At 54.5% G+C, this 16,094-nt stretch overlaps 1 protein-coding gene across 2 annotated transcripts; it reads right to left on the bottom strand.

The window, feature by feature from the left end:
• Nucleotides 1-1,340: 1,340 nt before the first annotated feature.
• PRDM7 (PR/SET domain 7) lies at nucleotides 1,341-15,203 on the bottom strand. Of its 2 annotated transcripts, none has more exons than XM_084959146.1 (10): nucleotides 14,238-15,203; nucleotides 13,949-14,072; nucleotides 13,526-13,633; nucleotides 10,991-11,040; nucleotides 8,722-8,878; nucleotides 7,980-8,081; nucleotides 7,546-7,817; nucleotides 6,839-6,906; nucleotides 5,163-5,368; nucleotides 1,341-3,066 (listed from the first exon to the last, which is right to left on the bottom strand). In XM_084959146.1, the coding sequence occupies exons 1-10, from the start codon at nucleotides 14,304-14,306 to the stop codon at nucleotides 1,622-1,624; spliced, it is 2,601 nt and encodes an 866-aa protein (XP_084815272.1). In that variant the 5' UTR covers nucleotides 14,307-15,203; the 3' UTR covers nucleotides 1,341-1,621. The 2 variants fall into 2 exon arrangements, with proteins under 2 accessions (XP_084815272.1, XP_084815271.1); XM_084959145.1 differs by having other exon boundaries at nucleotides 1,341-3,069; nucleotides 14,238-15,152.
• Between the last annotated feature and the right edge of the window lie 891 nt (nucleotides 15,204-16,094).

Here is a 16,094-nt window from a genome sequence, read left to right as displayed (position 1 = left end):
TTGGGCACCCTTTTGGTGTCTTGTGGAGAGAGGGCTTCAGCTTCCCTGGACCATCGGTCAGGAGCAGGGCGGTCACTGGGAGGAGAGGACGTGACTGCTTCTTAGAGACGAGACCACCGCCTCCTCTCTGTCCCAGCTCAGCTCGGCCCAGGAACAGCGCGCCTGCTTGGCGCTCAGCACCCTCTCTGATCCAGCGGTGGGAGCCGTGTGCGCTGGTCCTCACGTGAGGCTGCTCATCCCCGCCTGGGCCACAGGAACCCTCTGCTCCTGGGCCTTGGGGACGTTAGACGCGACCACCCCCCCCCCCCCCCCCCCGTGCGGCCCTGCTCTGCCCAGCGGCCCCTTGTCCCACCAGACCGCACTTGGAAACCTAAATCTGGAGATGAAAGGGTCAGGCAGCAACAATTTTGCCCCAAGTGAGTACGAGGCGTGTGTTGCGGCAGCTGCAGTGTGGACACTCAGCGCAGGTGGGGCAGGAGAGGCTCAGAGATGCGTCTCCAGACTCTGTTCTCAGCCAGGGCGAGGCTGAGGGTCTCGTCTCACAGGCGCCTGCCAGTCCTGCCGGCCCCGGGGAGGCGGCCTGGGGAGGGAGGTCACGGCTCACTAGGCAGGCCTGCCTTCTGCCTCCTTCCTGGGCAGCTGAGGGTCTGCCTGGCGTCGGAGCGCTTCCCAGGCCCTGTGCTCCGGCTCTAAGGACCTGGAAGACGTGGGCCTTGCAGGTCATGCAGGGACAGAATAGCAGCGTGCGGGGCCTGCATTCTCAGCCTCTGCACCGGCCTCTGCCTGTGCTCATCCATTGGGCCCTCCCACCCCATTTTCCAGATGAGAAAGGAGGCACAGAGAGGTTGAGCATCTTGCCTTAGGCCACCAGCGGGTGAGGGCAGAGCTGAGAATCCACCACTGTGTTCGGATCTGGAGTCCCCATGCCTGAGCGCCCAGCAGAGAGAGGGAGGGAGGTGGATGCCCCGGACTGAGCCGGGGTGTGCGCGTGCACTCACGTGTGCACGCGGCTTTCCCCTCTGAGCCTACGGAAGTCAAGGAAACCAGAGGGGAGCCATGAGAGGCCAAGGGAGGGTGGCATCTCTTAGGAGAAAAGGCCACACTTCCCAAGGCACCAGGGAACTCCCTGCCTTGGTGAGTCTGTCCCAAATCCTCGACTTCTCTCCCTGGACCCAGGAATTGATCGATAAGCTTAAGTGGCTTGACTCCAGACTTAGGCCTTTCCAGGGATTCAGTTCTTTTGGAGACTGGGCTGAAAATATGAGTTCTCTGTGGCCTCCTGGACCCCACTTCTTTCAGTGATAATGGGGCAATGAGGTACATAGTCTGGGCTTCAGATGTTTATGGAGACAAAATTTATTGGAACAGGAAGCCGAAAGCCAGCAAGAGAACTGGTATGAACATCTCCAGGACACTTAAGAAACCCTCCCCTGTTTGTCTGCCTCAACTCTTGTCATGAAAGTGGAGGATCTATTTAACCAGTTATTTCTGCACTCAGGACACTTGTGAGGACTGTAAGGGGTCACAGACTTCCTTTGAAGCCTTCGCAGAGCTGAGGTATAGACTATCTGGTGGCAACATTAATCCTTCTGTGGTTAAGATGTGGTTTGTTGGTAATGACTCACTCACCTTCCCTGCAGACATAGGGCTTCTCCCCCGTGTGTGTCCTCTGGTGTGTGACGAGACTTGACTTCTCACTGAAGCCTCGCCCACACTCCCTGCAGACATAGGGCTTCTCCCCCGTGTGTGTCCTCTGGTGTGTGATGAGACTTGACTTCACACTGAAGCCTCGCCCACACTCCCTGCAGACATAGGGCTTCTCCCCCGTGTGTGTCCTCTGGTGTGTGACGAGACTTGACTTCTCACTGAAGCCTCGCCCACACTCCCTGCAGACATAGGGCTTCTCCCCCGTGTGTGTCCTCTGGTGTGTGATGAGACTTGACTTCACACTGAAGCCTCGCCCACACTCCCTGCAGACATAGGGCTTCTCCCCCGTGTGTGTCCTCTGGTGTGTGACGAGACTTGACTTCTCACTGAAGCCTCGCCCACACTCCCTGCAGACATAGGGCTTCTCCCCCGTGTGTGTCCTCTGGTGTGTGATGAGACTTGACTTCACACTGAAGCCTCGCCCACACTCCCTGCAGACATAGGGCTTCTCCCCCGTGTGTGTCCTCTGGTGTGTGACGAGACTTGACTTCACACTGAAACCTCGCCGACACTCCCTGCAGACAAAGGGCTTCTCCCCTGTGTGTGTCCTCTGGTGTGTGATGAGACTTGACTTCTCACTGAAGCCTCGCCCACACTCCCTGCAGACAAAGGGCTTCTCCCCCGTGTGTGTCCTCTGGTGTGTGATGAGACTTGACTTCACACTGAAGCCTCGCCCACACTCCCTGCAGACATAGGGCTTCTCCCCCGTGTGTGTCCTCTGGTGTCTGATGAGATGTGACTTCACACTGAAGCCTCGCCCACACTCGCTGCAGACATGGGGCTTCTCCCCCGTGTGTGTCCTCTGGTGTCTGATGAGATGTGACTTCACACTGAAGCCTCGCCCACACTCGCTGCAGACATGGGGCTTCTCCCCTGTGTGTGTCCTCGGGTGTCTGGTGAGACCCGAGTCTGGCCCATACCCTCTGTTCTCGACCCTTAGAATTCCTGACTCTCCTGCCACCGTGAATAGTGTGCCTGTGTCCTCTGGGTTCACTTTCTGGCCTGCGCTGGGCTCTTCCTCCGTCATTCTCTCACGTACCCTAGAACTCCTCATTTGCCCTTCGGGTGCGTAGGAAGAGGCCCTTGAAGTCTTCCTCAGCCTTCTCCTTTCCAGGAAAGGTTTGGACCCTTCCTTGACGTCCTGACTTTCAGATGTGCCATCCCAGCTGTGTGGATCAGGATGTGGCTGCTGCTGCTGTTGATTGTCTGGGCAGGGACCCTCTGGTTGGAGGCCTCTTCTTGCAGATGCTCTTGGGAGGCTCTGAGAGGGGTGGCTGCGTTCCACATGTTGGCTGAGGAATCTCTGGCTGGAGAAGGCCAGAGAGCAGGAGGGACATGGATGGATCTTTGGCTTTGGTTCTGCTGAAAGAGGAGGAAGCCTTGGGTCAGGTGGGTGATTTGTCTGCGGGGAAGGCCTGCCCCACTCATCATCTTAGCGCCGGCAGGGCCAGCTCTGCCTCCCACCAAGTGCTGCTTTACAGTCTGTCTCTCCGTTCCATTTTAATGTGCTGCATCTTCTTCAGAAATCCAGAAAGGCTGCACCAAGGGCCTTTCCTACCCATCGCCCAGACTGGGGCCCTTCAAAGGGCATCAGAGGCAGCTTTCCTCCTCCTAAAGATGGAGCTGCAGTGACCTTTCCCCAGGCTGAGCGTCTTTAGAGTCTTAGTCTGTCACACAGTGTCCACAGCTGTTTTACCCTGTTGAGGGATAACCACACTCTTGATGATGTAGGTGGATTCAGCCTGGGTGAGGGGACGGGATCTGAGAACTTGGCGGCGCTCGGCCTGGTGAGCCGCGGGTGTGGGAGGCAGCGTGGAGCGATGCTGAGGGCATGTGCGCGTGAAGCTGCATTTGAGTCTCCTCAGTCAGACATCGTTAGCTGAGCACCTCTCTGTGTCTGGATCTTTCTGAGGAAGTGGATTCAGACTGGACGAGGCAGAGTGGTCCAGGTCCCACCGACCAAAGGACTGTGGCCTCTGCTGCCCCAAGGAGGTCATGAATCGCATCTCTCTCCGTTTTCGAAATAAGCATAAATGAAAATATGTCCTTCCTCGGGCGTCAGAGCAAATATTCATACATCATTTAAAATACAGTAGGAAAGGAGTTCCCGTCATGGCTCAGCAGTTAACGACTCTCCCTGGTGTCCCTGAGGACACAGTTGGATCCCTGGCCTTGCTCAGTGGGTTAAGGATCCAGTACTGCCATGAGCTGTGGTGTAGGTCACAGACATGGCTCGGAGCCTGCGTTTCTGTGGCTCTGATGTAGGCCGGCAGCTACAGCTCCGATTCGACCCCTAGCCTAGGAACCCCCATATGCCGCGGAACGGCCCAAGAAATGGCAAAAAAAAAAAATAAATAAAAGGAAGTCCTGTGCAAAAATGCGTCTCCAGGCAGACCCTTCCCAGCTTAACACCTGCCCATGTTCTGCCTGCCCACTGCCCACTCTCACCTGTGATGAACTGACCTCCGAGGGGACCCTGCACTGCTCTCTCTCCCCAGAAACTAAGCAGAGCATCGTCTTAGGACAGACAACACGCCACTTCCACCTGACAACTACACAGTCTTCCATCTCACCCAGGAAACCCCAGTGCCCACCGTGGGCCGTGGGCTGCGGTGTATCTGCCCGGCTCCTCTCTTTCTGTGGCCACCTGAATGGTCTCACCTCCCTGGGGCTGGGTCACTGCTGCTCCCTCCGCTGGAGTCCTTTGCACAAATGTCCTCTCTGGCCCCAGCCCTTCCCCGCCCTCTGCCACCCCCACCTCCGCTTCCGTGATCCTGAGGCCCTTGGCCTGGATTTCTTTTCCTAAACCCTGTCTGGTGTGAGGCACTTGCTACCCCAGGGCAGTGATTCTCGTCTTGTTCAGGCCCCATTTCTAGCTCCTGGAGCCCTGTCTGGCACAGAGTGTGAAGTCCCACGACAACTAAGTGGCCTAGTGACTGAATGCAAGTCAGCAGGCACACAGCCTGTAGCAAAATGAAGAAAGGAAGCAGAAACAGCCCAAGGGGAGAGAGCCGACGGGTGCTTGCAGGCTTGTTTTTGGCCTCTAAGCCCTTCAGCCTGAATGATGTTATATATTTTTGGGGTGAAGTAGTAAAAAATTACAACACAAATGTTAATAGAAAAATTGGAAAAATCAAAGATGTGAAATGAATCCGTTTCTGAAGCATCTTTTTTTTTTTTTCAGGGCTGCACCATGGCCTATGGAGGGTCCCAGGCTAGGGGTCCAGTCGGAGCTGTAGCCGCCGGCCTCCGCCAGAGCCACCGCAACGCGGGGTCCGAGCCACATCTGCAACGTACACCACCGCTCACAGCAGTGCCAGATCCTTAACCAACTGAGCAAGGCCAGGGATCAAACCCGCAACCTCATGGTTCCTAGTCAGATTCGTTAACCACTGCACCACATCGGGAACCCCGGATTTTTCTCTTTTTTTGCGCTGCAAAGGGGTGGTGCCCACCTGGCCCTGCCGTGATCCCTGCTGTGAGCTCTTTCTTCCACTTGCTGCCCCACTTGATGCCCAGCTCCTGGCCGTACTCGTCCCCGTACCAGACGAGCAGTTCACAGCCCGGCCTGACCACCCGGCAGGTTCGGTAGAAGATCTGCCTGTGATACTGAAAGGCCACCAGGTTCTGCTCCTCGTCGTCCCGCGCGCAGTTCACATACCTGGGATGAGGCAGGAGAGGGGAGAAAACCACCCGATGAGTTCTCAGCCCGTCAGGCCCACGTCCAGCTCGTGCCCTCATGCCCCGAGGCTGCCCCGGCCCCACCGACCTCAGGAACCTGCCGGTACCCAAGTCCCTTTGGCCATGTGAATTCCTGTCTCCAGATCCCGTCTGCAGGGCTCGTCCTGGCTGGAAGGCTCTCCCCTTACCTGAGTAGCCATCTTCCAAAGCCCGGTTTCAGGCTTGTCTTCACAAAAACCTGGTGACCATAAAACCTGGTGACCTCTAGCTTCTCCAGGCTCTCAGTTAAGTCCTGTTTCTATTCTGCAGGACTTGGTGCGTGGTCATGACCTCTGCTTCTGGGTCAGCGCACCTCCTCACCACTCAGCCCCAGCCTCTCTTCCCTTGAGAGGCGCTTCTGCAGTCTCCCCACCTTTTTCCAGGGCCCCAGTGGCTTGCCTCCCCCAGGCTCCTGCGGCAACTTGGAGCGCTCGCTTGGGTAGTGACAGTTGCTTCACCTTCCGCATCCCCCGATGAAGCGAGAGGCCCTTGCTTCAAAGGCTCCAGAACCCAGTCTGAGGAGACCCGAGCACAGGAAGGCAGCCTGCCCTCACAGACTAAAGGCCCCTTGTTTATCCTGACGCTGTACTTCTTGAAAAACAGGAACCTGTAGCTGCATATTCCTGAAGTCAGTTGTTGAGTGGCTGGCTGGGGTGTGTTCTCCGTGAGGACCCGTTCAAGCAGTGCACCCCGCTGTCTACACCGGCACATAGCAAGTGCTTTTGCTCTTTTTTCTTTATGGCTGTACCCGTGGCACATGGACGTTCCCAGGCCAGGGATCAAACCCGTGCCCCCGCAGAGATAATGCCGGATCCTTACCCTGCTGTGCAACAGTGGGAACTCCAGTAAGTGCTGATAAGTGTTGATTAGGTAAATTAAAGTGTACTGGGGGACTCTAGACTCCAAGATTTTTTCAAGTACCCAAATTCTGTCTGGGATTGAGACTTACATTTTGGGGAAATATACTGTATTTTTATTTCCTTTTTTCCCCCTAATATCTCTTGAAAGAGCAGAACAGAAGATTTAGGTTTTTTGTTGTTGTTGTTGTTTTTTGTCTTTTTGCCTTTTCTAGGGCCGCTTCCTGCCCCATATGGAGATTCCCAGGCTAGGGGTCCAGTCGGAGCTGTAGCCACCGGTCTACACCACAGCCACAGCAACTCGGGATCTGAGCCGAGTCTGCGACCTACACCACAGCTCACGGCAACGCCAGGTCCTTAACCCACTGAGCGAGGCCAGGGATCGAACCGCAACCTCGTGGTTCCTAGTCGGATTCGTTAGCCACTGAGCCACGACGGGAACCCCAGGAACAGAAGATTTAGTAAAGACACGGAGGGAGGCAGAATGAGAAGGAAGGGTGTGGGCTGGAGCGAGAGGAATGTCCTCCTCGGCCCTGGAAGCTTCCTAGACTTACCGCATCCAGTTGGCCCAGGATTTGTCCTTTCCGTCCACATACTCGTAGCAGTTTCTCCCTTTGGTGATCTGAGTTTCAGAAAAAGAAGTTAAGGGTTTTTTTTGCTCACTTGTTCTTTTGGTGGGAGGTAAAGGAAGAACTGTTCCCCTCTGCTGTATCAGTGCCCTCACCCTGCGTGGATTTAGCTGCCACTTGTGGCCGCGTGATAAGCTCCTTAATCATCATGTGCGCCTCTCGGCGGGTTTGTCCACTCAGGACAAGGGCCCAGGAGGGAGGAGCTGCTGCCTTGTATCTGTTCCGTTGTGTTCCCACCTCTCCTCTGATCTTTTTTTTTTGGCTTTTTTGCCTTTTCTAGGGACGCATCCATGGCATATGGGGGTTCCCAGGCTAGGGGTTGAATTGGAGCTAGAACTGCAGGCCCACACCAGAGCCACAGCAACGCCAGATCCAGGCCGTGTCTGCGACCTACTCCACAGCTCACGGCAACGCCGGGTCCTTAACCTACTGAATGAGGCCAGGGGCCAAACCTGTGTCCTCGTGGATGTTAGTCAGATTCGTTAACTGCTGAGCCATGACGGGAACTCCTCCTCTGATCTTTAAATAGAAGCTCCAAGTTCATGCAAATCCCACTCACTATGCAGAGCTAGCCCTGTGGGCCCCATCTCTGTCCTGGTGTGTGGAATGGGCCTGGAAGCCAAAGGACTCACCAGCCAGGAGTATCCACTGTTGGCCGCCTCTTCATCCTCTGTGACTTGGCCCTCGTAGGGGCCAAAGTGCAGGCCCAGCGGCAGATCGTGGGCCTCGTTCCACACTCCAAGGCCAGCCTCAGGGATGCCTGACGGTCTGATTCTTAACCCAGGGGGCAGAGTGAGGGCTGAGCGGTTGGGATGCCCCTTGTCCACTGCACTGTCCTTGACAAAGGTCGGGGGCCCGTGAGCGGCACAGCTGTCAATGAAGAAGTTCTGACACTTCTCACAATCTGGAGGCCAGAGCAACAGGGATTAGAGGGTACAGAGAGCTGCAGAAAGAGCCGCGCCTCGGCCTCAGGGAGCCCCCGTCCTGGACTCCCAGTCTCCAGGGAGGGGGCGACTGTGCCAAGACAGAACAGTCCTCCTGGTGCGTGGGCGCGGGGGTCACTCACAGAGGTAGTCGTCGTCCTGGGGCTCCCCGACTTCCTGGTAGGCGTGGCCCTTTCTTTCTCGCAGGCTGTACATCCGGGCTTCCGTGTCCTTCCTTCTGCGGGCTGAGTTGGAGAAGACCAGGTGAGCAGGGCTGGTGGGGTCTGTGCGTTCGTCCCCGTTTTACCAGAAGATGTGAACTACCTTCCCTTCACTTCGTCGCCTGTCCTTCTGTAGGGTCTGTGTTTTCACCCCGTGAGCTGTTGGTTCAGAGACTGAGTCTCCACACCGACTACAGACGCCTAATTCAATGGTAGCTTCCGGCTCATCCCATTAATAGGCTTAACTTCCGAACCTTTCTGCTTAGAAAATGGTTCATTCACATATTTTTTCATTCAGAAAATATTTGTTGCGGGCACATTGCACATTAGGCATTCAGTAAAGGCCTAAACAGAAAACACTAAGTAAGCATGGCCTCTGCTGTCACAGACAGGTTCATTGGACGGTTTGTGGTCTCAGCACTGGCGTGTCTCCTTTAATGCTTTCAAACAACATGTGGGCTCTATGCCCGTGTCTTCACTTTGCAGAACAGCAACTAGGGGCTCAGAAAGTGTGTAATATTTCCCCAAGGCCCCGGCGCTCCCTTGAGACCTCAGCTGAGTCCAGCTTAAACCCACGCCTACCCACAGTCCCCCGTGCGAGGCCCCATTCTCCGGCCTTTCCAAGGGGTTAGAGGGACGCAGGTCCCGTGTTGTTTTCTCTTACCCAGTTCTTGTCCAGAGCGCCGTCTAGAGGTACTTGCTTCTCCAGGAGGGGACACAGGTTCCTGGGCCTGCTCTGAGCCACTTGTCTCTGGCACCTCCGCTGTTGTCAACAGTTCCTTCAAACTAGATTTGTTACTTAATGGCACCCTGGACACTCTCTTCCATGTGGGTCACATAGTAAAAGACAACGTGGATTTCTTTAGTTCTCTGGGAATTACGAAGTGCTTTCACATGCACGACTGCAGTTAGCAATGTCACCAACTGGGGAGTGCCCGGGGCTCCTGAACACTGAAGTAAATAAAGGGCCCAAGTGGGTGGCTGCAGGGCTAGAACCCACTTCCTAAGGTTCTCTCTCTTCCACTGCCTCCAGGCCGGGGGTCGAATCGGAGCTGCAGCCGCCAGCCCACACCACAGCCACAGCCTCGCCAGATCCGAGCCGCATCTGCGACCTATGCTGCAGCTCACGGCAACCCCGGATCCTTAACCCACGGAGCAAGGCCAGGGACTGAACCCGTATCCTCACGGGTACCAGTCAGGTTCTTAACCCGCTGAGCCACAACAGGAACTCCAGGGGATGTTCTCTTAGTGAGTGGATATTTGATGGAAGAAGAACTAGAAAAGCAGAGAGGGGGCAAACACAGCTGGAAAATGAGGTGACAGAGCATTGAGACTGGGAGGAGAACAAAGAGACGGCTGGCAGAATAAGCAGGCCATAGATGATGCTAAAAGCCATGTCCTCCAGAGAGTATCTGCAATTAGGTTAGCTTGTTCCCGTCACTTCGACTTGAATAAGGCTGTACGATGAGCTAGTTCTCATCCGTTTCCTGATCCTTAAACTACTGTATGTGCTGAGTCATGTTGTCGTAAACATGAAATCTAATGATGTTCACGAAACTGTTTTGTGAGCTCTTTAATCCAGTGCGAAGTGAGGGTCCAGTCCTGCTATCAGTCGACCCCTTCAACCATAACCATATTTGAAATATGGTTCAGCCGCATTGGAAGTCTAGCTCACATATATTATTTTCAGCATGCCCCGACACTCTTGCTTCTAGTTCATCATTTAAATGTGGGGTCACTCATTCAGAAAACATTCGGGGGGCCCTCAGGTCCCTTGAGCTGGATCTGGGACTTCATTGAAGAAACCAGTGGGGACCAGGCTCTCACAGCTTGCAGTGCGGGCGCAGGCTAAGCAGGTGGTCCCAAACTTCAGCATCGCCCAGTTAGAGCTGGGCGGGAGGAGCACCTCCTCGTGCAGGAATGAGCATTCCTGGGAGTTCCCATCCTGGCGCAGCAGAAACCGATCTGCCTAGCACCATGAGACCAGGTTCGATCCCTGGCCTCACTCAGTGGGTCAAAGGATCCAGCGTTGCCGTGAGCTGTGGTGTAGGTCGCAGACACGGCCCAGATCTGGTGCTGCTGTGGCTGCGGCATGGGCCGGTGGCTATAGTTCCTGACTGAGCCCCTAGCCTGGGAACCTCCATATGCCACAGGTGTGGCTATAGAAAGAAGAAGAAGAAAAAAAAAAAAAAAAAGGATTGAGCTTTTGAAAGTCGTTCCAGATGGATGGGTTTCTACTGAGAAGCATGTAGCCTATATGAAGTCCTTAAGTAATTCTCTTATATGCAGTTTTTCAGTGATAAACCTGAGGCTTATCAGGGCTAGGGGATGCTTCGTCTTAATAGACAAGGAGCCTCTGAGGGGGATCCAAACGCCTTCCTCATGGACTATTCGCTGTACCAATTACCCACGTATTTGGAAGCATCCCTTAGTCAGATGGCGTTAGCACCTCTGTCATGTTAGCACAGCGGAAAAAACGGGGGTTGAAAAAATCAGATGAATGACAGAAAGATGTATGAACAAGACAGTGTCAACTTTACAAAACTGTGGAACTTCTAATCAGCTGGTAAGTGGTTTAGAGAAGGAGCTTTGGATTAGATCACACAACCAGTGACACTGGGATCTCAAGCATATTATCAAACATTTCTTTACCTCTTGATCGATAAATGGTGAGAATTATAGTACCTACCTAGAGGCACTGTAGGATTGTGGTAAGGTTTGAGTTCATTGATGTAAAATGCTTCAGATAAAGTCTCAAATATTATGAAACTAAGGTAGTGTTTTGTAAGGCTGCTCTTGTGAACGACGCTGTCGGACGCTGTGCTCAGAGATGAGGGCAGGTTGCCAGGATACTCGGTCCATTGCCCTATTCTTACCTGTCCTGGGATCTTGGAGGGAAATTTTCTTGTCAACAGGATTTGGGAAATACTCACCTTCTGGTGTTTATTGTGCTCCACTCTGAAGGCCACGCGACAAGGTTTAACTAAAAGATGATGAGAAATTAGTTCTGTGGTCGGTTGGTAAGTGTTTCCAAACTCTGGCTATTCTAATTAGGGACAGAGGGTTCCGAACCAGAGGATGACAGGTACAGGGTTACCACAGGGTGGCCAGAAGGTGGTTTCTTTTCCCTTGGCATGCGGAAGTTCCCAGGCCAGGGAATGATCCTAGACCTTGGCCTGAACCCACACCACCGATCGGACCCGCACCATAGCAGTGACCCAGGCTGCTTCGGTGACAAAGCGGGATCCCTAACCAGGAAGATAACTTGACCACGGCAGCCACTCTGATATCAAACTTCCATCCTCAGGAATTGTGAGAAAACAGGTTTCTGTGGATTAAGCCACTCAGGCCCTGGTATTTTGTTATGGCAGCCTGAGCTAACACAGTGGGAAAGAGACATTTCTCCAAAGAAGATATACAAAGGGCCAAGAAGCATGTGAAAAGATGTTTGATACTGCCAATCAGGTGCAAATTGAAACCACAGTGAGAAATTATCTCATGCCTGTTGGGAAAGCCACCATGGAAAAAAAAAAAAAAAAGACAATAGCAAGTGTTGATAAGGATGTAGAGAAATTAGAACCTTTCACACCTTGCCACATTATTATTAGAAATGTAAAATGTTGCAGCTTTTATGGAAAACAGTATGAAGTTTCCTCAGAAAATTAGATATAGGCGTTCGTACTGTGGCACAGTGGGTTAATGATCTGGTTTGTTCCTGTGGTGTTGCTGGTTCAGTCCCCGGCCTGGCAGCGCAGGGTGTTAAGGATCTGGGGTTGCCACAGCTGTGGTGTAGGCTGCAGGTGGCAGCTTGGATTTGATCCCTGGCTGGGGTAACTTCCATATGCCTCAGGTCTGGTCATAAAATAAAAAAAAAAATCCTTTCCTAGAATCAAGACAAAATCAGTTTCATCTCGGGGTAGGAAGATCCTGTGGTATGATTAAATGTACGTGAATAAATTATGTATCTTGACATACTGTGTTAATCATTTCCTCTTCTAAGAGATTTAATCCAGTAACTGAACTGTTTATGAAAGTAGCATTAGGAAGCTCTTTGGTGAATTTACAGTCTTATTAAGGTTTCTTTACATGCCCTTTCATTAATTAAAAATGTTTAGCAAGAGTAATCATTTAAAAAAGAGTGATACTGGAAAACCTATACACCCATCACCATTCAGTCTTACGTCAACATTTAGCCCCCACTGTTTCAGATCTTTTTATTTCTGTTTCAAAATTCAAACCCAAAAATGAAGCCACTTGCCAGTCCTTACTGCCCTGGTGATGAATTTGGTACTTTAAAAAAAAAATTTTTTTTTTAATCTTTTTAGGGCTACATCTGCGGCACATAGAAGTTCCAGGCTAGGGGTTGAATCCAAGCTGTAGCCTCTGGCATATGCCACAGTCACACCGATGCTGTATCTGGGCCTCATCTTCGACCTACACCACAGCTCATGGAAACATCAGATCCTTTAACCCACCGAGCAAGGTCAGGGATTGAACCCGTGTCCTCATGGATACTAGTCGAGTTTCGTTACCCCTGAGCCACAATGGCAACTCTGCATTTACCACTTTTTAATGTATCTATAAGTAATATATATAATCTTTTCCCAACAAAGAGCTCATTTATTACTGAGCCAAGGCACTAGTGCAGAAACACTGATATAAACAGAAAAATCATTTTGCCAAAAAAACACAACCAGGAGATCCTGTCCTGGCTCAGTGTTTAACTAATCTGACTGGGAACCATGAGGTTGTGGGTCGATCCCTGGCTTCGATCAGTTGGTTAAGGATCCGGCGTTGCCGTGAGCTGTGGTGTAGGTCGCAGACTCGGCTCGGATCCCTCATTGCTGTGGCTGTGGTGTAGGTGGGCAGCTGTAGCTCTGATTGGACCCCTAGCCTGGGAACCTCCATATGCCACAGGTGCGGCCCTAGAAAAGACAAAAAAAGGCAAAAAAACTAAAACGAAACAAAACAAAAACAAATTAAACAAACAAAAAAAACGCAACCAGCTCTCGAGATAGTGATGTTTTCAGAGTGAGGTGGTAGATGGACGTGACCTTGACAAAGCATAAACGTATGGGTGCCAGCTCATGGGCAGCTCTTTATAGGCCCAGCTTGGTTCTTCTCCAGGGTCTTCTCTTGCAGTTGTACCTGGTTTTATTTATGAGTTTTCATTGAGAAATGGAATGATTTTGCTTCTGTTTCTTGGCCAGGAATTGTTTGATCCTGAAAGTCTTGTGAGAGGCATGGTGAGGAGCAGAGTCAACCCCACATAAGACGGCGGAGAAGAGGAGACTAATTATTTTACACATTTTGAAAGTTTATATGGATGGTCTCTTACTGTGTAATACTGTTTTCCATGTTGCTTGTTTGCTGGATGATTATGTTTTCTTTGCAAATGCCTGAGATGCAGCCGAGGACTCAACCCAGGCTGGTTTCAGGAAGATGCCTAAATCCTCCTGGCCCCTCACCTTGCTGCCTTGGTGTCCATTCTTCGTCAGAATCCTCGGTGTCATCCACCTGGGGTTTGATGGCTTGCCTGCGGTGACACATGAAAGCTGGCCGAGGGGCTCTGAGACCTGGAAAGAAGCCACCTTTCTGTCTTAACAGGGAAGAGCTGGAAGGAGGAACAAAGCACAGAGACAACGGGGAGCACACGGCAAAGTCAGTGCAGCCTCGTGGGATGGGCTGGGAGAGCCTAAAGGCAAGAGGTGAGCCCTGCATTGCCGGTGCCAGACCCACACTGACACGAAAGAAGGACTTCCTGCGCGTCCCTTTCCCCACAGAAGGGAAATGGGAGCGAGACGAAGCCACCTAAGAGAGAGCCGGACTAACACAGACGGAAGCCCTGTTTCAAGTTGCCCGGGCTCATCTGCGGCCGCCTTTCCTGTTACCTATAGTGGTCAGCGCTTCATAGTTCCTTTTCACATTCCTGTATCGGATTTTTTCCCACTCTCCCATCTCTGTCCATTCTTCCTTGGAGAAGTATATGGAAATGTCTTTGAAAGCATCTGTGGCCTAGGGGAAAGCATAGCTTGCATCAGTGACTCACCAAGGCGAGCCAGCACCGGGAGCTGGGCTTTCTCCTCCCCCTTGTGTGCAGGTGGCGGGCGCCCTGTCCCCAGGCGGCCTCCCCACCTCCGATCGCCCGGCTTGGAGCCGGCCCTGCGGCCCCACTCTCACCGCCGCCTTCCGCTCGGTGCTCCCAGCGGCTGGGTCAGGGCTCTCCTCCGGGCGCCTGTCGGGGCGCATGGTGCGGGGAGGGGAAGGCGCTGCGGCCACAGCTGGGGGCGGGGGGGGGGCTCCTGTCAGGGGTCGGGCGGCCCTGAGGACCGGGGACCGGGCGGGGGGGAGGGCTCGGCGCGGGGGGGGGGCCTCGGCGGGGGGGCGGCCGGGGCTCCTGAGGGGCTCTCGGTTCTCCGACCCCGGGGACCGGGGGGCTCGGCTGGGGGGCGGCCGGGGCTCCCGAGGGGCTCTCGGTTCTCCGACCCCGGGGACCGGGGGGCTCGGCTGGGGGGCGGCCGGGGCTCCCGAGGGGCTCTCGGTTCTCCGACCCCGGGGACCGGGGGGCTCGGCTGGGGGGCGGCCGGGGCTCCCGAGGGGCTCTCGGTTCTCCGACCCGGGGACCGGGGGGCTCGGCTGGGGGGAGGCCGGGGCTCCCGAGGGGCTCTCGGTTCTCCGACCCCGGGGACCGGGGGGCTCGGCTGGGGGGCGGCCGGGGCTCCTGAGGGGCTCTCGGTTCTCCGACCCCGGGGACTGGGGGGCTCGGCTGGGGGGAGGCCGGGGCTCCTGAGGGGCTCTCGGTTCTCCGACCCCGGGGACTGGGGGGCTCGGCTGGGGGAGAGGCCGGGGCTCCTGAGGGGCTCTCAGTTCTCCGGCCGCGAGGCTCGCGGGTCTGACGACCAAGGCGCTGCGCCCCGAGCCCTGAGGTAAGGCACTCGGCCCCTCGTCGGCGGGGCTTTCAGGGGCCGCAGGCTGAGGGGATTGGGCTGCAGTCCGGCCTCCCGCCTGGAACCTGACGGTCTCCGGCCGAGGGTGTAGAAGGGCTTCGCAAGGCGCGCCGCTGCAGGCTCCTCGCCGTCCTCGCGAGCTGCCCCCTCAGCCCGCACCGGGGCCGCGATGCCCTTGGCGCGCAGCTGAGGCAAAGCCAAGCGCTGGGAGTCCGCCTGAAGCCCGTCTGGTACAAGCCACCAATCAGCGCTGGGAGCGAAGCCGGCCCGCCAATAGGCCGCCGGGAGTGTGCGGAGCGCGCCAAAGGTCCCGCCCCGTCCCTTGGGGATTGGCTGCTCTGGGTCCTGAGCGTGTCTGTCAAGAAGCCTCCAGCCGAGGTCCCGTGGTGGCTCAGCAGGAGGAATCTGACTAGTGTTCTTGAGGCTGCAGGTTCGATCCCTGGCCTTGCTCAACGGGTCAAGGATCCGGCCTTGCCATGAGCTGTGGTGTAGGTCGCAGGCTCAGATGGGGCATTCATGTGGCTGTGGCGTAGGTCAGCGACTATAACCCCAATTCGACCTCTAGCTTGGGACCCTCCATAAGCCACAGTGCAGCCCTCAAAAGACAAACAAAACAAAAGAGCCTGCAGGGCTGAGGCCGTCCCTGGGTGTTTTCACTGATTCTTTTCTCCACCCACCGCCAGGCAGCCGATGTTTGTTTGCTGTCTTTTTTGGGGAGACCACACCTGTGGCATATGGAAGTTCCCAGGCTAGGGGTGCAATCTGAGCCAAAGTTGCCTGTCTAGGGCACAGCCCTGCCAGAGCTGAGCCGCATCTGCGACCTATGCCTCAACTTGTGGTAATGCTGGAGCCTTAACCCATTGAGCGAGGCCAGGGATGGAATCTGCATTCTCATGGATACTGGTAGGATTCTTTTTTTTTTTTTTTTTTTTTTTTTTGTCTTTTTGCCTTTTCTAGGGCCGCTCCCGTGGCATATGGAGGTTCCCAGGCTAGGGGTCTAATCAGAGCTGCAGCCGCTGGCCTACACCAGGGCCACAGCAACGTGGTATCAGAGCCTCTTCTGCGACCTGTACCACAGCTTATGGCAATG

Source organism: Sus scrofa, chromosome 6, assembly GCF_054392235.1.
Source record: "Sus scrofa isolate SSC_HxYL_T2T_F1_AM1 chromosome 6, Sscrofa_HxYL_maternal_Yorkshire_Landrace_v2.0, whole genome shotgun sequence".
Classification (NCBI taxonomy): domain Eukaryota; kingdom Metazoa; phylum Chordata; class Mammalia; order Artiodactyla; family Suidae; genus Sus; species Sus scrofa.
The sequence above is the reverse complement of the archived record's forward strand: the minus strand, read 5'-3'. Positions and strand labels throughout refer to the sequence as shown.

What these genes read in the sequence shown, in the direction of transcription:
- PRDM7 (XM_084959145.1), bottom strand. Translation starts at nt 14,306, where the DNA reads ATGCGCCCCGACAGGCGCCCGGAGGAGAGCCCTGACCCAGCCGCTGGG. An exon ending in GCGCTCTGGACAAGAACTGG is followed by an intron (nt 8,082 to 8,721) that starts GTAAGAGAAAAC and finishes TCTCCAACTCAG; the next exon opens with CCCGCAGAAGGAAGGACACG. An exon ending in AGGGATCACGGCAGGGCCAG is followed by an intron (nt 3,070 to 5,162) that starts GTGGGCACCACC and finishes CTCCTCTTTCAG; the next exon opens with CAGAACCAAAGCCAAAGATC.